Source organism: Neoarius graeffei, chromosome 15, assembly GCF_027579695.1.
Source record: "Neoarius graeffei isolate fNeoGra1 chromosome 15, fNeoGra1.pri, whole genome shotgun sequence".
NCBI lineage: Eukaryota > Metazoa > Chordata > Actinopteri > Siluriformes > Ariidae > Neoarius > Neoarius graeffei.
In genome coordinates this window covers 51,000,015-51,021,415 of record NC_083583.1, presented here as the reverse complement: position 1 = coordinate 51,021,415, position 21,401 = coordinate 51,000,015, and the positions used below count along the sequence as shown (strand labels likewise).

Here is a 21,401-nt window from a genome sequence, read left to right as displayed (position 1 = left end):
TAACATAGACTTCAATGAGAGAGAGGAGGAAAATCCTCCTCTAAGAGGGTGGGACTAGCTAAGAGATCTGACAAGTGCTACAAAATATCAACCAATAGGCTGCAGCCCTAGTTGCGCAATGAACCAATAAGTAGAGGCCTTAGCTGCCTGGGGGGAGGGGTTATCTTATCAAACTTAACTTCTAGATCCGGTGACTCGGGCACTTCGGCAGTCAGAGTGAGAACGGCGAGGTGGAAGTGGATTGACTATGTTATAGATATTCTACGAATAAAGTAATGGAAACAGAGGACGTGGTGAATGTTTTGCTTGCAAAACCCTTCCATGGGCTGAGCTACAGTGAAAAATTAGCCATCAAAGCAGCAGGTAGACCAACCCCTAAAATCAAAATCACAAAACCCAATGGCAAAGGCAGTACAGTGAATGCTACATGGTTTGCTAGGTACACATGGCTCACTGGTAGCGTTACCACCCATCGATTATATTGCTGGCCCTGTTTGCTAATGAACAATGCCAAATCACAAGCGTGGAGTGTTCATGGTTTCAATGATTTAAAAAATCTAGATAGGGCAACCAAACGCCATGAGAAGTGTCAAGACCACGTTGGTGCTGCTATCCGACTGTCCTTACTAGGCACCATGCCAATAGATAGGGTGGTAGACGAGGGTGTGCGGCTGCAAATCCAGCAGCACAATGCTAAAGTGAGTCGCAATAGAGAGGTATTAAAACGTCTGATAGATGCAACAGCCTACCTAGGCATGCAAGAGTTGTCACTGAGGGGACATGAAGAAGGGGGGAATTCGGACAATAAGGGCAATTACAGGGAGCTAGCGGAGGTTATTGCTCGCTATGATCGTGTTCTGGCAGAGCATCTGGAAAGTTCGACTGTCTTCACAGGCATGTCAAAAACAATCCAGAATGATCTAATATCCGCTATAGCTGGTTCAATTAATTCAGAAATCCAAAAGCAACTTAACACGGCACCCTTCTTCTCGTGGCAAATCGACGAGACCACAGACATAAGCTGTCATTCACAACTGTCTGTCATCTTGCGCTATGTCGATAATCAAGGTACAATTCAGGAACGCTTTCTAGGATTTTTTGATGTGTCCAGTGGTCGCAGTGCACAATCCTTGTTCGATTTCGTGCAGACTGAGTTGTCAGGTTTCAATTTCAAGGATAAACTTGTCGCTCAGACTTACGATGGTGCCGCGGTCATGGCCTCGGACTTGAATGGCCTTCAGGCTAAAGTGAGAGAATTGGCTCCCTGTGCAACGTTTGTCCACTGCTATGCACATCGCTTAAACCTAGTTTTAAGTCAGGGTGTTAAGACCATTCCCCAAGCAAAATACTTCTTTGCTCACTTGGGTGGCTTCACGTCTTTTTTCTCTAAGTCCAGCAAGAGGGTTTCTTTACTCGAGGAGTTCAGTTGCGCCCGCATTCCCCGGAGCGCTCCCACTCGCTGGAACTTTTCCTCTAGGGTCGTGAACACGGTTGCTTCAAATTATGACGAACTACTTCAGATTTTCGAGAACATTACTGAGCGCCCAATGATGGATGATGAGACAATACGTTTAGCTGATGGTTTGAGGTCGAAAATGCAAGAGTTTGAATTTGCGTTTTTACTCTTCACTTTTGAGCAGTTGTTTTCGCACACTGACGTGGTGTTTGACATCTTGCAGCACAAATCCATGGATGTCGCCTTTTGCAAACGGCGAATAGAGAATCTCCTGCAAATATTGGATGAGCTAAAAGTACAGAGCGCCTTTGACAAAATCTACGCCAGGGCTGCCTCTCTAACAGAAGACCCTGACTTGTCTCACAGGGTTAAAAGAAGGCTGCTTAATCCCCGTCAGTCCTACAGAGCACTTTATGATTCCATCCACGACAACTTGCGCACTCAAATAACTCAGCGCTTTCAACACCTCGACCGCTTGCGCTTCATGGAGCTTTTGGATGCGGCGAAATTCGACTCGTTCAAAATATCATTTCCTACGCAGCTACTGTCAAATTTGATGGAGACATATGGCCACCTTTTTGATCAAGAAAAGCTGAGAATCGAACTGCAGCATTTTTATCACAATGCAGAAATAAATTCATCAAGAAAACTTTGCGATGCCCTTGGCTTCATGAAGTCCAGCGGTCTTGATGGGGCGATGCCACAGTTGTACAGGCTCATGTCCCTGATTGGAACAATTGGCGCAACCTCTGCAGGGGTTGAAAGGAGTTTTTCGTGCCTCAAGAGAATTAAAACGTACACACGCAACGCAGTGGGGCAGGAGAGATTAAAACATCTGGCCATTATTTCAATTGAAAAAAAGATTCTCAAGACACTCCAAAAAGATCCAGCGTGGTACGATCAGGTCACAGATAGATTTGCAAATCAGACAGCACGGAGAATTGACTTGATATATAAATAGGGAGCCTCAATCAGTTGGCCTGAATCATTCCTTAACATCAATGTTTGTCTTAAACACGGCTATATCCCATGTAAATAGTTGTGAAATAATGTTATTGTTGTTCTTTTACTTGTTGACTGTTGCCAGTTGTTTGACACCGTGGAAAGGATGTTAATGAATTATTCAGGAAAAACTATTATCAACTCAACCTGTGCGTGTAACTATAGCCGGTCCAGCAGGTGCGGTCGCATTGGGGCCCGTGACCTTCAACCAAGCATTCCTTCCTCCCTCACTTTTACAAAAGCCAGCCGCCACTGGTGTGTGTTTGCTGAGGGCTGCAAAGACTCGGTGGAGGCGGTCGTCATGGCTCTCAGGGGTGGCCCCATGAACCACAACATCATCTAGGTAAATGGCCATGCCTGGTATGCCAGCCAAGACAGTTGCCATGATCTTTTGGAAACAGCTGGGGGCGGAGCTCATCCCGAAGGGCATGCGGGTGTAGCGGAACACCCCAACATGAGACACAAAGGTTGTCAGGTTCCTGCTGCTGGGGTGGAGGGGCACCTGCAGGTAGCTTTGCTTGAGGTCAAGTTTGGAGAACACTGTTGAGCCATGAAACTGAGCAGTGAGCTCCTCTGCAGTTGGAAGGGGAAACTTATCTGGGATAATTGCCTTGTTCACTGCACGCAGATCGACACACACACGTAGGCCCCCAGACTTCTTCTTTGTCATCGCCAGGTTTGAGATCCAGGGCGATGCATTCACAGCTTCGATGACGCCATCGTCCAGCATCTGCTTGAGCTCAGTGGTGACATCATCACGGAGAGCCAGAGGGATGCGGCGGAGGGGTTGTATGACTGGTTTGATGTCGGGGTTCAACAGAGGCTGGTGGGCAAACGTGGTGAGGCAGCCCAAGCCCTCGAACAGTAGTGGCCACTTTTGCTGCCATGAAGTGGTGACAGCCAGAATTGCAGTTCCCTTTGTGTCCACCAGGGAGAATCCCAGCGCTGAGAAGAGGTCCAGACCCATCAGGTTGGCTCCACGACGGGAAACTTGGAAGAGGAAACTGGATACGACCTTATTGCCATACCCCACAGCCAGTTTAATGGACCCCACTAGATCGATTTTTGCATCCCCATAAGCTGACAGGGAGGTAGTTGGTGCAGACAGGGGCAGTGCACTAAAGAAAGAGTTGTATGTGTGCATGTTCAGGAGAGACACGCTTGCACCAGTGTCCACGAGCAGTGGGATACACACATCATTTAACTGCACAGAGCATATTTTGAATGAAGTTGGCTGTGAGTTGACATTGTGAATGACAGTGGGGGCACGTGACGTGGCTTGGTCTGACACTGGAGCAGAGCGGCACACAGTGGCAAAGTGATTACGTTTACCACAATTTCGGCAGATTTGGCCACGAGCGGGACAATTTTGGGCTCTAGACTGGTGAGAGGATGAGCCACAGTTATTACACGGCTGTGGAGGAGGAGGAGGCTGTGGAGGCGGCTGTGGGCGTGGCCGCGGGCGAGATTGACGTCGAAGCATTTGGATTGCAGGAGAGTCGGCTGCCTCCTGGCTAGCCTCCAGTGACGGAACGGGCATGGGTGAAGGAGCGGGGGCGTCTGCGATTGCTTGTGGGTTTGACAAAGCTGATGTGTATGCGGCTGCACTCTCTATTTGTAAGGCAATAGTCATGGCTTTCGTAAGTGTTAAATCATCAGCTTCCAGCAGGAGAGTTTCACGCACTTTTGCATTGTTTGTATGCTCAATTAGCTGATCGCAGATCATCTCATCCTGCAGTGCACCGAATTTGCATGAGCTGGCCAATGCACGCAAGTTTGCTACATACTGATGCACAGGCTCACCAGACAACTGATGTCTTTGACGAAACAGAAATCGACGCAAAAGGGCGCTCTGTGGGGCAGCATAGTGGGCATTCAGAAGTTCCAGTGCTTTTTTGTAATCACTAACGGTACCTGACTCGAGTGCTCCAAGCACACGCTGACCTTCGGCTCCCAGGCAATGCTGCAGCAGCGCTTTCTTACGTGCGGCAGGCACATCGGTCAGTCCCACTGCTAGGAGGAAGGTTTCAAATGACTGAATCCAGCAGGTCCAAGGAATTGGTGGCTCACCCGGCAGTGCGAGGAACGGTGCGGGTGGTGGTAGGTTTATGTCAGCCATCCTCGTCGCCAATGTTACGTTTGAAAACGTGTAGTGAATAAAATGAAGCACACGGAACACAGCGGGTGAAGTTTAACTCCTCGTGTTTACTTACTAGAACCCCGAACACTGGGCAAGACCCAAGCAACGGAACACAACATACTCAGACATAACACAATGCTTTAAGCATAATCGAACTGGCCTGAACTGGACATAACAGTATCGTGACTGTAGATTTTCTGTTTTGAGAGTTTGACCCAGACTAATATTCGAAGTTGATTGACATTCCCTATGTGGCATATCAAGTGTTTTGAGACATAAAAACAGCCTTAGACTACTTAAAGTAGCTTAGAGCACACATGTATGTTCATTTATATTTCTCAGTGTATTTTATGTACGTGTGTTTATTTGCTACTCAGATAACAACAGTATATGAGGAGTGTAGCTTCTAGCTGAGTTAATTGCACTATGTGGTAGTAGCTATGTAATCAGCACAGACACTGAGAAGGTACACTTGATACTGATATCATGTGTAGCCTAGCAATGGTTATTGAGTGTGGTGAACATGATGATGAGTTAATGGCAAGAAACCATACCAATGTACCTTATTGCAACAATGTAAGGACACTAAACCAAACCATGGACATTGAAACAAAGATACATTCATGCACCAGGGAAGATTTTAAATGTTTATTTCATGTTTTCTGACATTCTGTAATAAATGAGAGGAAAACTGGGAAGAGAAACGTGTGGTTCCTGTCTTCATTCCTCCTGACATTTCATGTGTATTTCACAGGGAATTGGAGACTCTGAACTAACAACCTTTTTGTTATTGTTGTTCTAACTTTGGGACACGTAACACTATCAGCAGATGGATCCACATTAATAAATAACCTCACTGGTGCACTTTGACAAGGAGACTGTCAGCTTCCCTGGAGGAAGAGCACAGAATACATTCAGAAGCCGCTCATGAACACCATGACAAAGCAGCTTTTGTCTCTGCTGTGACTACTGAGTTCCAGTGCCCCACACTCTAAAAAATAATGGGGCCAGTACCGGTTCTTCAGGGCGATGCCATAGAAGAACCTTTTTCAGGGCTTCAAAGAACCGTTCATGCAACAGTTCTTTAAAGAACCATTTAAACCATTTGTTTGAGCAATGAAGACAGATTTGTGTAAACATAGCCTATGTGCATTGACCAGCAAATGGTAAGAGAATGCCAGGCTCTGAAGAACCATTTCCAATGTGAAGAACCTTTCGCATAATGTAATGGTTCATTACAGAGTTTTGACTCTCCATGGAACCATCCAGAGATTTGAAGAACCACTGAAGCACCTTTATTTTTTAGAGTGCATCTGCTTCCAACTCTGCAAGTCCAGGCTGTGACTGAAGAGGCACGTACAAATTCAGCGATAGGTGGATAGCCATATCTTCCTTGAATCCAAGGGACAACCAAGAAGAAGAAAAATGTTGCTAAGTTTCAGATAATATGGTGATGACAAGTGGGCAAAAACAATGATATAAGCTTTTTTTTTTGGTTTTTATATTTTATTGTTACAATTTCTTCGAGAATGTGACCAAAACTGTCATTTGTATATGGAGTGTCTTTCCTGACCATGGCTTTGTTTGTTGCTAAACTAGATACAAATAATAAAAAAGTAACACATATATATTATTTATTTTACCTTTCCCTGTATTTTACGATTTTCACTAAGTCAGCAATTTCAAAATAATCCATTGTTTGTGGGGTTTTCTTTGTCCAATGTTTTTATAGCCTGTGGAATTATGAAGAGCGAACTGCTAACTAACTTTACCAGCATGCAAGTCTGGTTTTACTCATTTAATTGTTTTGCAGCTGCCTTTAAGACCAACTATGAGACAATGTGCAGAAATGTTTGGTACAGCCGACAGGACCTTGCAGCTTGTGGTTGGTTTGAAGAGTTCAGGCTGGACATAACAGAGGAGAAAAAGGTAAGATTTTAAAAAAATTATTAATTTTAGATTCATTGGATTTGATTAAACTGTATTGTGTTGTTCAGTGTTGCATTATTTTTCAGCTACCTTGGTAGATATATTGTGTCAAAAGGCAGTGCATTGCTCAGTACTGATTGTCTGTACTGATTGTGTTTATAGCTGCTGGGAGCAAGACAGAGTGTAATGCAGATGAACGGACTTCTGGAGGGGCATCATGATTGATATGACATTTGTGCATTTGCTATTTCTGCGATGTATCAGTAAAGCTCTTACATCATATTCCTTGCACATGTTTTTTTTTCTTTCCCTAATAAATTAAAATTCATGTCATTCATTATAGTCCTTTCTGTGCACTCACACATACATTCACACCTATGGGCAATTTAGATTAGCCAGTTAACCTAACTGGATGTCTTTGGACTGTTGGGGAAACCAGAGTAGCCAGAGGAAACCCACAGAGATACAGGGAGAACATGCAAACTCCACACAGAAAGGCCCCCGTTGGCCACTGGGCCTGACCCCAGAACCTTCTTGCTGTGAGGCGACAGGGCTAACTACTGCATCATCCTGCCATCCCATACAAATATCTCATCTCATCTCATTATCTCTAGCCGCTTTATCCTGTTCTACAGGGTCACCGGCAAGCTGGAGCCTATCCCAGCTGACTACGGGTGAAAGGCGGGGTACACCCTGGACAAGTCGCCAGGTCATCACAGGGCTGACACATAGACACAGACAACCATTCACACTCACATTCACACCTACGGTCAATTTAGAGTCACCAGTTAACCTAACCTGCATGTCTTTGGACTGTGGGGGAAACCGGAGCACCCGGAGGAAACCCACGCGGACACGGGGAGAACATGCAAACTCCGTGCTGAAAGGCCCTCGTCAGCCACAGGGCTCAAACCCAGACCTTCTTGCTGTGAGGCGACAGCGCTAACCACTACACCACCATGCCGCCCTATATATATATATATATCTCATCTCATCTCATTATCTCTAGCCGCTTTATCCTTCTACAGGGTCGCAGGCAAGCTGGAGCCTATCCCAGCTGACTACGGGCGAAAGGCGGGGTACACCCTGGACAAGTCGCCAGGTCATCACAGGGCTGACACATAGACACAGACAACCATTCACACTCACATTCACACCTACGGTCAATTTAGAGTCACCAGTTAACCTAACCTGCATGTCTTTGGACTGTGGGGGAAACCGGAGCACCCGGAGGAAACCCACGCGGACACGGGGAGAACATGCAAACTCCGTGCCGAAAGGCCCTCGTCAGCCACAGGGCTCAAACCCAGACCTTCTTGCTGTGAGGCGACAGCGCTAACCACTACACCACCGTGCCGCCATATATATATATATATCACATGAATATTCTGAATTATCTTCAGTATATACTAATTACTATAACCCCATTTCCAAAAAAAGTTGGAACATACAATTATTTGTATCTGATTTCTGAAAACCCTATATTTCATTTGAGATAGTTCAAAGATGACATATCAATGTCATGTCAGCTCATGCCCAATGCTCCATTTCCCATAATGCGCAGCAGTTGTCCAACATGGCCGCTGTGCACTGTGCTGAATCTCCTGAATATTGGATAAATACTCTCAACTGGTTCTCATTACTTATGCATTGTCACATGCTATTTATAGACTCTTTTCACACACACTCATTGCAAAGTAATGCTCAGTACACTCTTGTCTGATTTGACCAAGCCTTTTGCTTGTGTTGTTATTCTGGTGGTTGACTAATGTTTTTATGCAAATTAAATGAGAAAGATATATAAGTGTAATTCTGGGTAGAGAGCTATAAAAGGATAGAATATCTAAAGGGGTGAGGAGGGAAAGGTGAATAGAGAGTGGTTGTCAAAGTGCTCTCGTTCTTTTATGAACCCCCTAAAAAATCCAAGCCCTCATTTTTTAAATGTGCCCCCCCCCCCCCCCCAAAAAAAACCCATCCCTTTTAAGAATGTCGACCTCATTCACATTGGTAAAATCATCTAGGGAAATCTAGAATCACCTAGGTGAATCCAGATTCATCTGATTTGAAAAATCGCCTGTAACATATATTTACTATTGGTTTTGAATGGCCCTTCATAGTTTTTGAGAGTATTAAAATTGACCAAAAAATGAGTTTCAGGAATGTATGTGATTGCAAAAGGCTTCTGTTTGTGGCTTACAGAGGATGTGGTTAGTTTTAATTTTACATGTATACATAACTGTCAAGTAAGCAGGTGGATGTAAAAGTAGGAGAGAGTTTAATGAAGGCAAACTGGCAGAAAAATCCAAATCATGAGGCAAAGGCAGTATCAGTGAACAGGCGGTGGTCAGTTGAGTCACAAACAGAATGTCAGAGGCAGAGACTATAGGCAATAAGAACACTGAGCATTACCTTGCATAGTCCAACTGTGAACAGAATTCTTATATAGTGTGGCTGTCATAAGGAACCAGTGTGTCTGAATAGAATTCTGGAAAGGGAGAGTGATGTGGTGCATGATAGTTGTTGTGGTCCACAGTGACCATATTTGAAGGCCGCTGTGAACTCTGGGAAGTGGAGTCTTGACAGAGAGCAGGCGCAGATGTGAAAATATTGTTTGTTGTGTTTATTTCTCTCTTTTTCATTTGTGGTGCCGAACAAATTAAGTTAATTGTTTTTTTCTGTAAGACTTTACTAATTCATCTCATCTCATTATCTCTAGCCGCTTTATCCTTCTACAGGGTCGCAGGCAAGCTGGAGCCTATCCCAGCTGACTACGGGCGAAAGGCGGGGTACACCCTGGACAAGTCGCCAGGTCATCACAGGGCTAACACATAGACACAGACAACCATTCACACTCACATTCACACCTACAGTGGTGCTTGAAAGTTTGTGAACCCTTTAGAATTTTCTATATTTCTGCATAAATATGACCTAAAACATCATCAGATTTTCACACAAGTCCTAAAAGTAGATAAAGAGAACCCAGTTAAACAAATGAGACAAAAATATTATACTTTGGAAAATATGCAAACTCCACACAGAAAGGCCCTTGCCAGCCCCGGGGCTCAAACCCAGGACCTTCTTGCTGTGAGGCGACAGCGCTAACCACTACACCACCGTGCCACCCTTACTAAGCCATACATATTCTTAAAATAAATGTTCTAACTTAAATTTTTTTTCAAAATTGACTGCATTTGTGAGCATACGGTATGTGAACTAAAAGTATGATATTGTAAAGTTTTGAAAGAACAATCAACATGATACCAAAGTGATCTTTCATGTTGTAAATCCCTGATAAAACATTTGTGATCAAAGCTGACCTTTCCTGTGCACTCACTGGCTGCTGCTCATGTCTTCTTCCCACTGTACATTTACAGGGCATTCAGACTCCTTTTTGTGATTTTATTTTCTTATGTTGGTACATTGGACTGACTCTAAATTGAAATAAAAAAATTTTTTCCAGCCCTGCGATGATCTGGTGACTTGTCCAGGGTGTACCCCACCTCTCGCCTATAGTCAGCTGGGATAGGCTCCAACTTGCCTGCAACCCTGTACAGGATAAGGGGTTACAGATAATGGATGGATGTTTTTTCCCCCAATTGTTCTTAGAATTTGAGAAATATTTCTGCCATTTTCTAGATTTGTGCCTCAATATACAGTGTTCATTTGGGATTATTACAGACATTTCCTTTGACCTCATGGCTTGTTTTTTGCTTTGATATGCATGGTTTCCAAATCCACTCTAATCAAATAGATTTTAGTGCAGCAAAATGTTGATCAAATTGTAAAAACTCTAGGAAAGTGTCCATGTCAAGTATAATCATTGAAAATGGGAAGCAATTGAACTGCAAGATGTCTGAGTACTTGCATAAATGTGATCTTTCTTTTAAAAAAATAACAAATGGTTGGGAAAAGGTGTTCGTGCTTATTTCATTGTGTCAACCAAAAGAAAAGATTGTTGATCAAACCACACATAATTAAAAATAAGAAAATGGGCACACAAAAATAAAAAATTTTTTGCCTTTTGGATGCTGTTTATTTCATTTCATTAAATTATATGATACATTTGTAATCAAATAAGTCAGTTATCTCGGATAGCTTTTAGCCATTTCTCAACAGTGCCACGAATGTCTAAATCCTTGAGAGCTGGAATGGTTCCATCTTGTTCAATGGGCAGGGCAATAAAAATAGGTAGATCTTGCTTTGACAGTGTCATCTGGAAGGATAAACCACATTAAAATGATGAATATTTATTTACAAGTATTAAAACATGCAAAGACTTAATACACTGTGCATCTCACCGTTGGGACCCTCAAAATAATGTTGAGAGACTTTTGAGTGGGTAGGGCCAAAATGAGTTTGATTTCTCTCTCATTATTATCAGCTCTCTCAGCACTAACTCCAGCCAGAGGAGTTACTTTAAAGATGTACTCCCTTGCCCTGTTGGTAGAAGAAGAAAAAAGAGAAAAATATTACAGCAAAATTAATTTGATCACACTACAATACATTTGCTGCACTGATCTTTTTTTCGACACAGTACCTCTTGACATAGGGGATAACAATAGCTGCGATTCTTGGTTCCCTGTTCCAGCCAAACTTCAAACGAGCAGAAGGATGTCCATCATACACACCAGTTTCAGCCTTGACAGCTACAGAATATTCCTGACACTGCTCACCAATACCAAACCTGGCCTGAAAGAAGAGTCCTTGCTTAGTGTAAACAATATAATATTCAATGTGAATAAATGGTTTGGAAAACATTTCTTTCTTGAGCAACTTACAGAGATTTTATGCTTGCTTGGAAGTACAGCATCAGCACAGATCTTCCATTTGATATTCTCAGAAATAGAGGCAAACACAACCTGTACTCTTGAAGTTGACTTATCCAAGTAACCAGCGACCTGGTATCCCATCTTGCGGTCAGCTCTAACAACACGAGCAATGATGGCAAAAGAAGGTGGCATAGTATCTCCAAGTAGCTGAGTCTGAAATTGTAAAAATGGACCTTAATATTTCTCATAGAAACACCATTTTCAGGGAGTTAGTATGTCTCATAAGATGTCTATTAACTCATGTCACAAATGATATTCTACCTTTTTGTATAGGGCCTCAATGCTAGATGAGCTGTGAACATTTGAAGTTCCCTGTGGTGTTAGGTACTAAAACATAGAAAGAGAATTATTATTTATTTCACAAAAAAGGATATAAAAACACTAATGACCACAAATGTATGAATTAAAAAAAAACATTAACTTGATGGGATTCCTTTGGAATTACCTTATCTTTATGGAACTTCAGGAACGGACGAGATATTTTTGGATTCTACAACAACAACAAAAACAAAAATGTAAATAACTAATTTTCATCTCATCATCTCTATCTGCTTTATCCTATTCTGCAGGGTTGCAGGCAAGCTGGAGCCTATCCCAGCTGACTACGGGCGAAAGGCGGGGTACACCCTGGACAAGTCACCAGGTCATCACAGGGCTGACACATAGACACAGACAACCATTCACACTTACACCTACGGTCAATTAAGAGTCACCAGTTAACCTAACCTGCATGTCTTTGGACTGTGGGGGAAACTGGAGCACCCGGAGGAAACCCACGCGGACACAGGGAGAAAATGCGAACTATGCACAGAAAGGCCCTCGCCGGCGACGGGGCTCGAACTCAGACCTTCTTGCTGTGAGGCGACAGCGCTAACCACTACACCACCGTCTCATTCTCATCTCATTATCTCTAGCCGCTTTATCCTTCTACAGGGTCGCAGGCAAGCTGGAGCCTATCCCAGCTGACTACGGGCGAAAGGCGGGGTACACCCTGGACAAGTCGCCAGGTCATCACAGGGCTGACACATAGACACAGACAACCATTCACACTCACATTCACACCTACGGTCAATTTAGAGTCACCAGTTAACCTAACCTGCATGTCTTTGGACTGTGGGGGAAACCGGAGCACCCGGAGGAAACCCACGTGGACACGGGGAGAACATGCAAACTCCACACAGAAAGGCCCTCGCCGGCCCCGGGGCTCGAACCCAGGACCTTCTTGCTGTGAGGCGACAGCGCTAACCACTACACCACCGTGCCGCCCTATTATTATTATTATTATTGGTGGCACAGTGGTGTAGTGGTTAGCGCTGTCGCCTCACAGCAAGGAGGTCCGGGTTTGAGCCCAGCGGCCGGTGAGGGCCTTTCTGTGTGGAGTTTGCATGTTCTCCCCGTGTCCGCGTGGGTTTCCTCCGGGTGCTCCGGTTTCCCCCACAGTCCAAAGACATGCAGGTTAGGTTAACTGGTGACTCTAAATTGACCGTAGGTGTGAATGTGAGTGTGAATGGTTGTCTGTGTCTATGTGTCAGCCCTGTGATGACCTGGCGACTTGTCCAGGGTGTACCCCGCCTTTCGCCTGTAGTCAGCTGGGATAGGCTCCAGCTTGCCTGTGACCCTGTAGAACAGGATAAAGCGGCTAGAGATAATGAGATGAGATGAGATTATTATTATTATTAAAGAATATAAATAAAACATTTGTACATGATGAAGTTTTATTTCTGCAGAATGTAGTGCATTATATAGTGAATTAAGTATCAGGCTCCTAATTCAGTCATATGCTAATGTTTTACCTTGGTCACATAAGCACTGGCACTGGAAGAACTCATAGAGCTGCTGACACTCCTGCTGCTGCTCACACTACTATTGCTGTTCTCGCTGGCAGAGGAGCTGAGTGAGTCGGAATTCACATTCCTCAGTCCACCTTCCAGAATTTCCCGCAGTTTCAACAGGATGGTACTTTCTTCTGTATTATCAATATCAACAAAGCTAATTTCTTTGACAAGTTTCTCAGCTGCTTTCGGGCCAACTTGCATCTCAAGCTCCAGTCTTTCAAGTGGAGGACCATCACCTGAAGCACAAGCAACAATATTTCTTTCATAACTTAAAACTAATTTGAAATCAATTATAATCAAAATTTTTGACTTCTCTAATTACCTCTTGCCACTGAAATCCGAGCTGAGTGTCTTCCAACAATATAATACAGAGGATTTAACCCCATAAAGCCAGCATTCTGTGAGGAAACCTCAAGACATCCTTTGATGTAAGCATAAGGAACAACACCACACATGGACTTCTGAAATGAAGCAGGTATCATCCTCTGTGGAGCATCCGAGGGCACTGGAGGTGCGAGAGATACTGATCTCTCACTGGGGAGGTCCTCAATGTTTCTAGCCACAGCAACAATCTCAAAGCTGAGAAAACAACAGTCAATTGATTTTTTTTGTGTGTGTCAGTTGTTTTTCCTTTAATAGGAATGCCGGTTTTTATATTCAGGTCAAGATAATGTCTTACTCTTACCTGGCATCAACAATATAATCAGGAACAGCAGCAGGCAGAACCTCCAACTTTATACTGCCCTTTGGAAGGTCAGCTCTTAAAGCCACTTTACCTGGCAAAACAGTGTGTAGCTTTCCTCTGGCCACAACAGCAGCTTGAATTAATGCAGTGTTCACTCCAAACACACCAAATGCCTGGATGGCAACACTGAAAGCAAAACAAAGCAAATAGGTTCATGTAATTCCATAAGCTCTGAAGGACATTCAATAATTCTGTTTATAAATAAGGGGCTTTTCAAACATATACCTTGGTCTGGCCTCAGCTCGCAACTGGAGATCTGTTTTCATCAACTGATCACGAGTGCAAGCTTCTGCAGTCTCAGGTAAAGGAGGGGTAATAGTTGCCTGAACTGAATGAAAGAAATACTTTTGTCAGACTGATGGATAAATTTATATGCCTGACATTTGTTACAAATAATAAGAAAACTATACCATTGAGAGCTGCAGCAGCAACAGCAGCAGTGTATAAACCAAGCTCCATTGGCACACCAAGAGAACTAGGGAAAATGCGTCGCACCTCAGCTGCCAGCAGGGGCTTGGCATACTTGAAGTCAATGCCTTTCTGCAATGACTTAACGGCTTCCTTCAGGAGTTCACAACGACGTGGTTCAGTAGCAATCTGTAAATTGTGCATGATATAGATATTATTTTAATGACAGTTATTTATTTGAAGGGTATTCAAACTATAGCCTGTACATCAAGACAAAAAATTAATAAAATTTCTGTAAATATTAGTAATATAATATTCATTTGTATAAAATATTTGTACTCTCTGACACACTTCAATCCTATAGAACAGTTTCCTGTTACCTAATTAAGAGGAATTAATGAAAATACCTGTGAAGCTTGTTCGATGACTTTGTCCATGAATTTTTTGTCAATGTTGGCAAAAGCAATTTCCTGTCCAAGAACTTTAACAAAGATGGAGGCCAGCGGTTGATCTGATGGCAAAGACTTCCAGTCCATCAGCTTTGAGGACAAACAGAGGAAAGGCATACATGATAAATTTGGTATAGTTCAAATGACACAATATCAGCATAAAATTGATACATTGATAAGCGTAGCTTACAGCCTTAAGGGTACGCTTTATTTTCGTGATGCGGTCAGAATTTTCCTCTATATGAGCAGTCTTCTGGAGGGCTTCCTGGAGTCCTTCAGTTCTCACACCAATCTGGTTGACATAAACTAATAAATGGCAGTGCCAGTGGTAGAAAAAAAGACAACATTCCATAATCATAATGAAGTCAACAACACCCTTGAAGAGGGCTATTTCTACCTCAAGAACATCAGCCGCAGCTCCAGCCAGGTAGGCTCGTGCTCTAGTTATGACAGCTCTGGGCAAGCTGGTGGTAGCGTCATTGATCAAGAAAGCACTACCAGCTGCACCAACCATGAAAGGAGCTTGAAAGAGAAAAAACAAACAAACAATTGTAGTGGCATAATTTTCCCACTGAAGCATACAAATGTAATCTCGAAACATGCATTGAAACATACAGATATAGACATCCCAGTGGATGGCTCTGCTAAAATAATAGCTCAGTCTGTCCAGTTTGGGGCTGAACATCCTAATGGCAACATTTGCTGCAGCAGCCCTGCAATTACAGTAAAAATTATTACTTGTGGCTTAGGTTTACACTTACTATATGAATGAATTGTACTAATAAAAATTGAATACATTCTTACACATGCATATAATCAGGGGCCATGCTTCTGGTCAGAGACTTGATGTGAGAATAAGTGAAACTGACAACATGCATGTTGGGCTCCTTCTCCAAAGCCCCACCAACAGTGGCCATAAGGGCTACTGATGGCTTGGTCTCAAACAGCACGATACAGGCAACCATGCGCAGTTCAGGATGGAGTGTCTTGTCCATGAAAAGTTGCAACACCACTGGCTGAACCTGAAACAAACAAATAAGATGATTAAGATACTCAAACAGTCATCTCCAATAGATACTGTGTGTATACGTCATCCCATACTAACCAACTTTGGCTCCTTCTTAGCAATGTTCCTAAGAGCCAAGATGGCATCAATTTGGACCCTTATGGGAATGGTGGCAGCAGCACTTCCAAATCCAGGCAGAAGTTTCATGATGGTTTTAAGGCTGGCAGGGTGGCCGGCATTGCCCAAGACCTTAAGAGCCAGTGTGATTTCAGGAATCTCAGCTTTGGAAATAGCTGTAGCAGCCATCTCATGGATAGGCTGGTAATAAAAATTGGGAAACACAATGTTAATATTGTTTCTGAGCATAAGGGTAATACTTTCATAACTGTACTTTTAACTGATCTTAGAAATTGTCTGAAGCCTAGTAATGTTTTCATGATTAGCGAGAGAGTGTAGCAAACTACATTTGATATATAGTTTCTTTTAGATCAATACAGTAATATTGCTGAAATTGTTTCTACAAACGTGCAGGAATGAACAGAAGCTGAACCTTAAGATGATCAGCAGGACATGCGGGAACTTCAGTACAGTATCTGGCAATCATGGAACCATAGCCAAGCATGATCAACTCACGCAGGCCTAGAGTACTCTTGATTTTGGGGCTCGAAGCTATATTCTGTTTGACAGAGGAAAAGATTAAACTCTTTTAGAATATTTATTGAAGGCTTTGCTGGACTTTAAATACTTTGCTTAAAAGATTTCCACTCACAGCAGTGAGTTGGATGGAATCTGGATTAGGAGAAGCCATGTGCAAAGCAACCAGTAGGGCTTGAGTGAGTTCAGGGACAGTAAGCTCATCAGCTTCAAACTTCTCCTTGATGAATCTCAGAGCGACTGGTGTACCCACAACAGGAAGTGCATCCAAAATCCACCGTCTGCCACAATCAGTATTTTAGAAATTGCATAATCTTGGCTTTAATTCAAATGTAATGTTCATTAATAACTATTCATATTCGTAATATTTATATAACTTCACCTGTAAAGAGGCTTGTTCTTGTGCTGAGCCCAGATGGCTTGAATGCTCTCCAAGTTAGCTACACGCATGAGTTGGACAAGCTGAACAAACTTCAGAGGAGCGTCCTCATGAACCCTATCCACATTATTTGCAACCAGATGCTGTAAAACCTTTACAATCTGGAAAAGAATTTTTTTTTTTAAAGTGCTTAATTATGAAATCAGTATCAAGTCTTTTCTGGTACGATAGGAATTTTCTCCAAATGAATTCAGGAAAATGAAAGAATGTATGAAAAGAAACTAAAAGGCATACTTGGGACTCTGGATCATTGATCTTCAGAAGTTGAATTGGAGTTTGAAGAATCTCAGTAGAAAATTCATACTGCAGGGATCCACGGACCAGGTATTCACCTGCAGTGGGATTAATTTGGGAATTCTGCACTTCCAGTAAAGTCAGCATTTGTCTGAAATAAAAAAAAAACAACTCACTATCATGCAAATATCGAAATGAAATGATATTTAAAAAAATATATACAAATTAAAAAAATAAATATATCCTGTAAATATTGCAACATGACATGATCTAAATATTAGATGATCATACTTGGCTTTCATTTCAGCTGCTCCAGTTAATGTATTTAAGAGTGAGAACTGATGGACCTCTTCAACATTAGCCTCAGAAATCAAAGAACCTGTATCACTGTGTTTCATAGAATAGTGGAACGTTGCAGTCCCAGTCAGACTCTTAAGCCTCTGTAGTGAGGAAATAATTCAATAATTGAGTGTGATACTTGTTTTAGAAAATTCATTCACAAAGACAGAACTCACTGACAGCTTCTGAAATTACCTGTTGGCACTCAACACAGGTTTCAGTGTAAGCTAAACCGATATCCTTTATGACTCTCTCATGGCAGTTGGTCAGGTCTTTGGACTTTCTCACAGTCACTTGATGGGTCTGTATATCCTCACTGATCATGTAGTGTGTCTTGCAGACTCCCTGAGTTCCAGCCTTGGAGAATGAAATAACTTTAGGTAAGATGTCAGGTCAGAACAGAATTTTAAGACCACTGGTAATAAATATCACTCGTATTTCGGGTCTCACCTCATGCAGCTCGTACACATTCTGTGTGTTCTTGAGGTTGAGCTGAAGGATGTTGAGGATACCTCTGTGCAGGTTCAAAACAGTAGCAGAGACTCTAGCAGGGGCAAATATCTTACCAACAACACCATTAGCATACTCAAACTTGATGGGAGTCACCAGCTGAGCATTTAGTGCTGAGGTGAGCTTTGTAGCAGGAACAAAATTATCCTGAGGCCAGATGCCAGCGTACTCAAAGAGTTGAGGATCCAAGAGCTGTGGATTTAAAAAATGTCAATTTGTGACATTTATTTCATGTTACAGACTAACCATGGACAGAACCACTCAACAGTTTGGACACACTTACTCATTACTATGAATCAGTTAGTATGTACAAAGTTTTGACTGGTAGTGTATGTCTTCACTGTTGACACCATCCATGTAATAATGAATACATTTACCTTCAGGAGGAAGGTATTCTGAGCTGCAGCACTGATGAGAACCTTGCTGCTGACTTTTACACCAGCCTTACCCAGACCCTCCTGAGGCAGACCGGCCAAGAGCCAACCCTCATACTTGTACACATAGGTCTTACCGGCAGCAAACTCTGGAACTGATGACATATTTAAATATCATTTTCTCTCATACAACATTGTATAGTGCTACAATGTGTTATAACTATCATAATGTATTCTTAAAAAAAACAACTTTACTTACCAAGATTAACCTGATGACTCGCTAAATAAAAAGGAAAAAATGTTATACTACATTGTCATATTATGTAATTCTTGACCTTATTGGTTAGTGAGTGGTTTTAATTCCTTCCTAGGAAATAAACCAATGTAAAACCTAATAACCAAATTCAAATCATGACTTACCCACAAGGGCCAGAGTCAAGGCAAGCACAACAGCTCTCATGCCTGGTGAGTTGTGATGAATCCACAGAGAGATGGACTTTTTATTGTAGATTTTTTGCTGACAACAGTCACTTCACAGTGGATTATTAACTCTACCCTAAACATATATCTTTTTTTAATTTGCATGTGACTCAATCGATTTGCCAACTCTACAATCATTTATGGCAGGTTAACCTGCTCTCCTATCATGTTTGGACAGAGCCAATGTCCATATGCAAGTTTTGGTAGTCTTTTAAAAGATTCATTAATTTTTAATCAAGAAATTTTTAACATGCCATGTGTTGTGTTGAGTTTTATTTCAAACTAATACAAGCACATTAATTACTCAATTAAGTAAATTGCCGTAATTTGGTTACTTAATTCAACCACCTTATCATTTTCTTATGTTTGGTTCCATTCATGCAATGTGACAGTGTATTGTTGCGTGCGCGTGCACGCAAACACACACACACACACACACACACGGTAAAGAAAAGAATCACCCCATTCAAAACATTCACATTTTATTAATTTTTTGTGTACATTTGTGGAATACTTGTAATATTGTGGTCAAATGCACACAATGACTGCTATTTGCCATAAAGTAGTTGAACTCCTTCAAACTTTCCACTGGCTTCTTGGTAGCCTCTCTGACCAGTTTCCTCCTCCCTCTGCCATCCAGTTTGGAGAGACAGCTTGATCCATGGAGGGCCCTAGGAGTACGAAACATTTTCCACTTCTTAATCATGGACATCACTGTGTTCCTCAGGATTAATAAAGCCTTTGAAAATTTTTTTGTGTCTAACTTTTGACTTGTGCTTGTCCACAACTTTATCTCTGAGATCTTTTCAGAGTGCTTTGCCACCCATATTAGATTGTTTCAGTTCCACTACCCAGCACTGGAATGCTCTAGGCATAGCTGTATTTATACTTATTAATCAAAATGGTTATAACTGATCACAGGTGGAAGCCTTGGTGTGTAATAGAAAAGGTGATTAGTTACATGTGATTGAGTTGCTGGGGAGGGGGTGACCTTTTATCATTCTCAGTGATTCTTGTTGGGTTCCCCCCCCCCGAACTGTTGCTATGATATTTTTCACCTGGATATTTTATGTTGCCCTGAATGAATACCCCATAAAGAATTCTCTTTTGTGTATGTTTTCAATTCAGGTTGTAGAGCAACAAAATATAAATGTTTTGAAGTGGGTGATTCTCTTCTACACCCACTATATATATATAATACATGGACATTGAACTGTGATTTGAGGACAGGCAGATCTTTGGCCAGCATTCAGGGGCCTGGCTATGCTTTGACATTGTCATAGTAACTCTTGAGAGTTGGCAAAATTTCCATGTCAGCGTGAGAACTTCAGAATAGTGATGGGAAGTTTGGATCTTTTAACTGACCCCTCCCCTAATCTTTAAATCTTGTTCAGTAAAATGAACAAATCTTTTTTTCCAACCATTTGTTCATTTCATTCACTAGAACTCGTGTAGCCCTGCAGCCACCCTATATGGTTCTCAAACACTAAGAGAAACATAGTTTGCTCTACTTGGTGAAGTATACCACAAAAGTTCTTCTTCTTCTGTCAAGCTCTGAAGCAAACTTTTGGCCCACAGCCTATTGATTTATGTGTTGAGTTGAAATGTCTGATTACTTCAGCTGCCTACAAATGAGAGCACTGCACCGATCAATAAAAATATTACAACCCCAATTCCAAAAAAGTTGGGACAAAGTACAAATTGTAAATAAAAACGGAATGCAATAATTTACAAATCTCAAAAACTGATATTGTATTCACAATAGAACATAGACAACATATCAAATGTCGAAAGTGAGACATTTTGAAATTTCATGCCAAATATTGGCTCATTTGAAATTTCATGACAGCAACACATCTCAAAAAAGTTGGGACAGGGGCAATAAGAGGCTGGAAAAGTTAAAGGTACAAAAAAGGAACAGCTGAAGGACCAAATTGCAACTCATTAGGTCAATTGGCAATAGGTCATTAACATGACTGGGTATAAAAAGAGCATCTTGGAGTGGCAGCGGCTCTCAGAAGTAAAGATGGGAAGAGGATCACCAATCCCCCTAATTCTGCGCCGACAAATAGTGGAGCAATATCAGAAAGGAGTTTGACAGTGTAAAACTGCAAATAGTTTGAACATATCATCATCTACAGTGCATAATATCATCAAAAGATTCAGAGAATCTGGAAGAATCTCTGTGCGTAAGGGTCAAGGCCGGAAAACCATACTGGGTGCCTGTGATCTTCGGGCCCTTAGACGGCACTGCATCACATACAGGCATGCTTCTGTATTGGAAATCACAAAATGGGCTCAGGAATATTTCCAGAGAACATTATCTGTGAACACAATTCACCGTGCCATCCGCCGTTGCCAGCTAAAACTCTATAGTTCAAAGAAGAAGCCGTATCTAAACATAATCCAGAAGCGCAGACGTCTTCTCTGGGCCAAGGCTCATTTAAAATGGACTGTGGCAAATTGGAAAACTGTTCTGTGGTCAGACGAATCAAAATTTGAAGTTCTTTATGGAAATCAGGGACGCTGTGTCATTCGGACTAAAGAGGAGAAGGACGACCCAAGTTGTTAT

At 42.1% G+C, this 21,401-nt stretch overlaps 1 protein-coding gene across 1 annotated transcript; it reads right to left on the bottom strand.

Moving 5' to 3' along the window:
* Positions 1-461: 461 nt before the first annotated feature.
* LOC132899020 (vitellogenin-like) lies at positions 462-18,809 on the bottom strand. Its single transcript, XM_060940672.1, has 28 exons — positions 18,770-18,809; positions 18,609-18,629; positions 18,353-18,504; positions 17,916-18,167; positions 17,661-17,822; positions 17,418-17,566; positions 17,127-17,277; positions 16,836-16,993; positions 16,569-16,734; positions 16,350-16,475; positions 15,899-16,117; positions 15,598-15,815; positions 15,409-15,506; positions 15,191-15,315; positions 14,984-15,085; positions 14,752-14,883; positions 14,347-14,533; positions 14,162-14,264; positions 13,877-14,062; positions 13,514-13,770; positions 13,150-13,427; positions 11,802-11,846; positions 11,618-11,668; positions 11,306-11,509; positions 11,065-11,216; positions 10,826-10,964; positions 10,631-10,740; positions 462-1,149 (listed from the first exon to the last, which is right to left on the bottom strand). Exons 1-28 carry the CDS (start codon positions 18,807-18,809, stop codon positions 1,089-1,091), a joined length of 4,044 nt encoding a protein of 1,347 aa, XP_060796655.1. The 3' UTR covers positions 462-1,088.
* Positions 18,810-21,401: the final 2,592 nt, after the last annotated feature.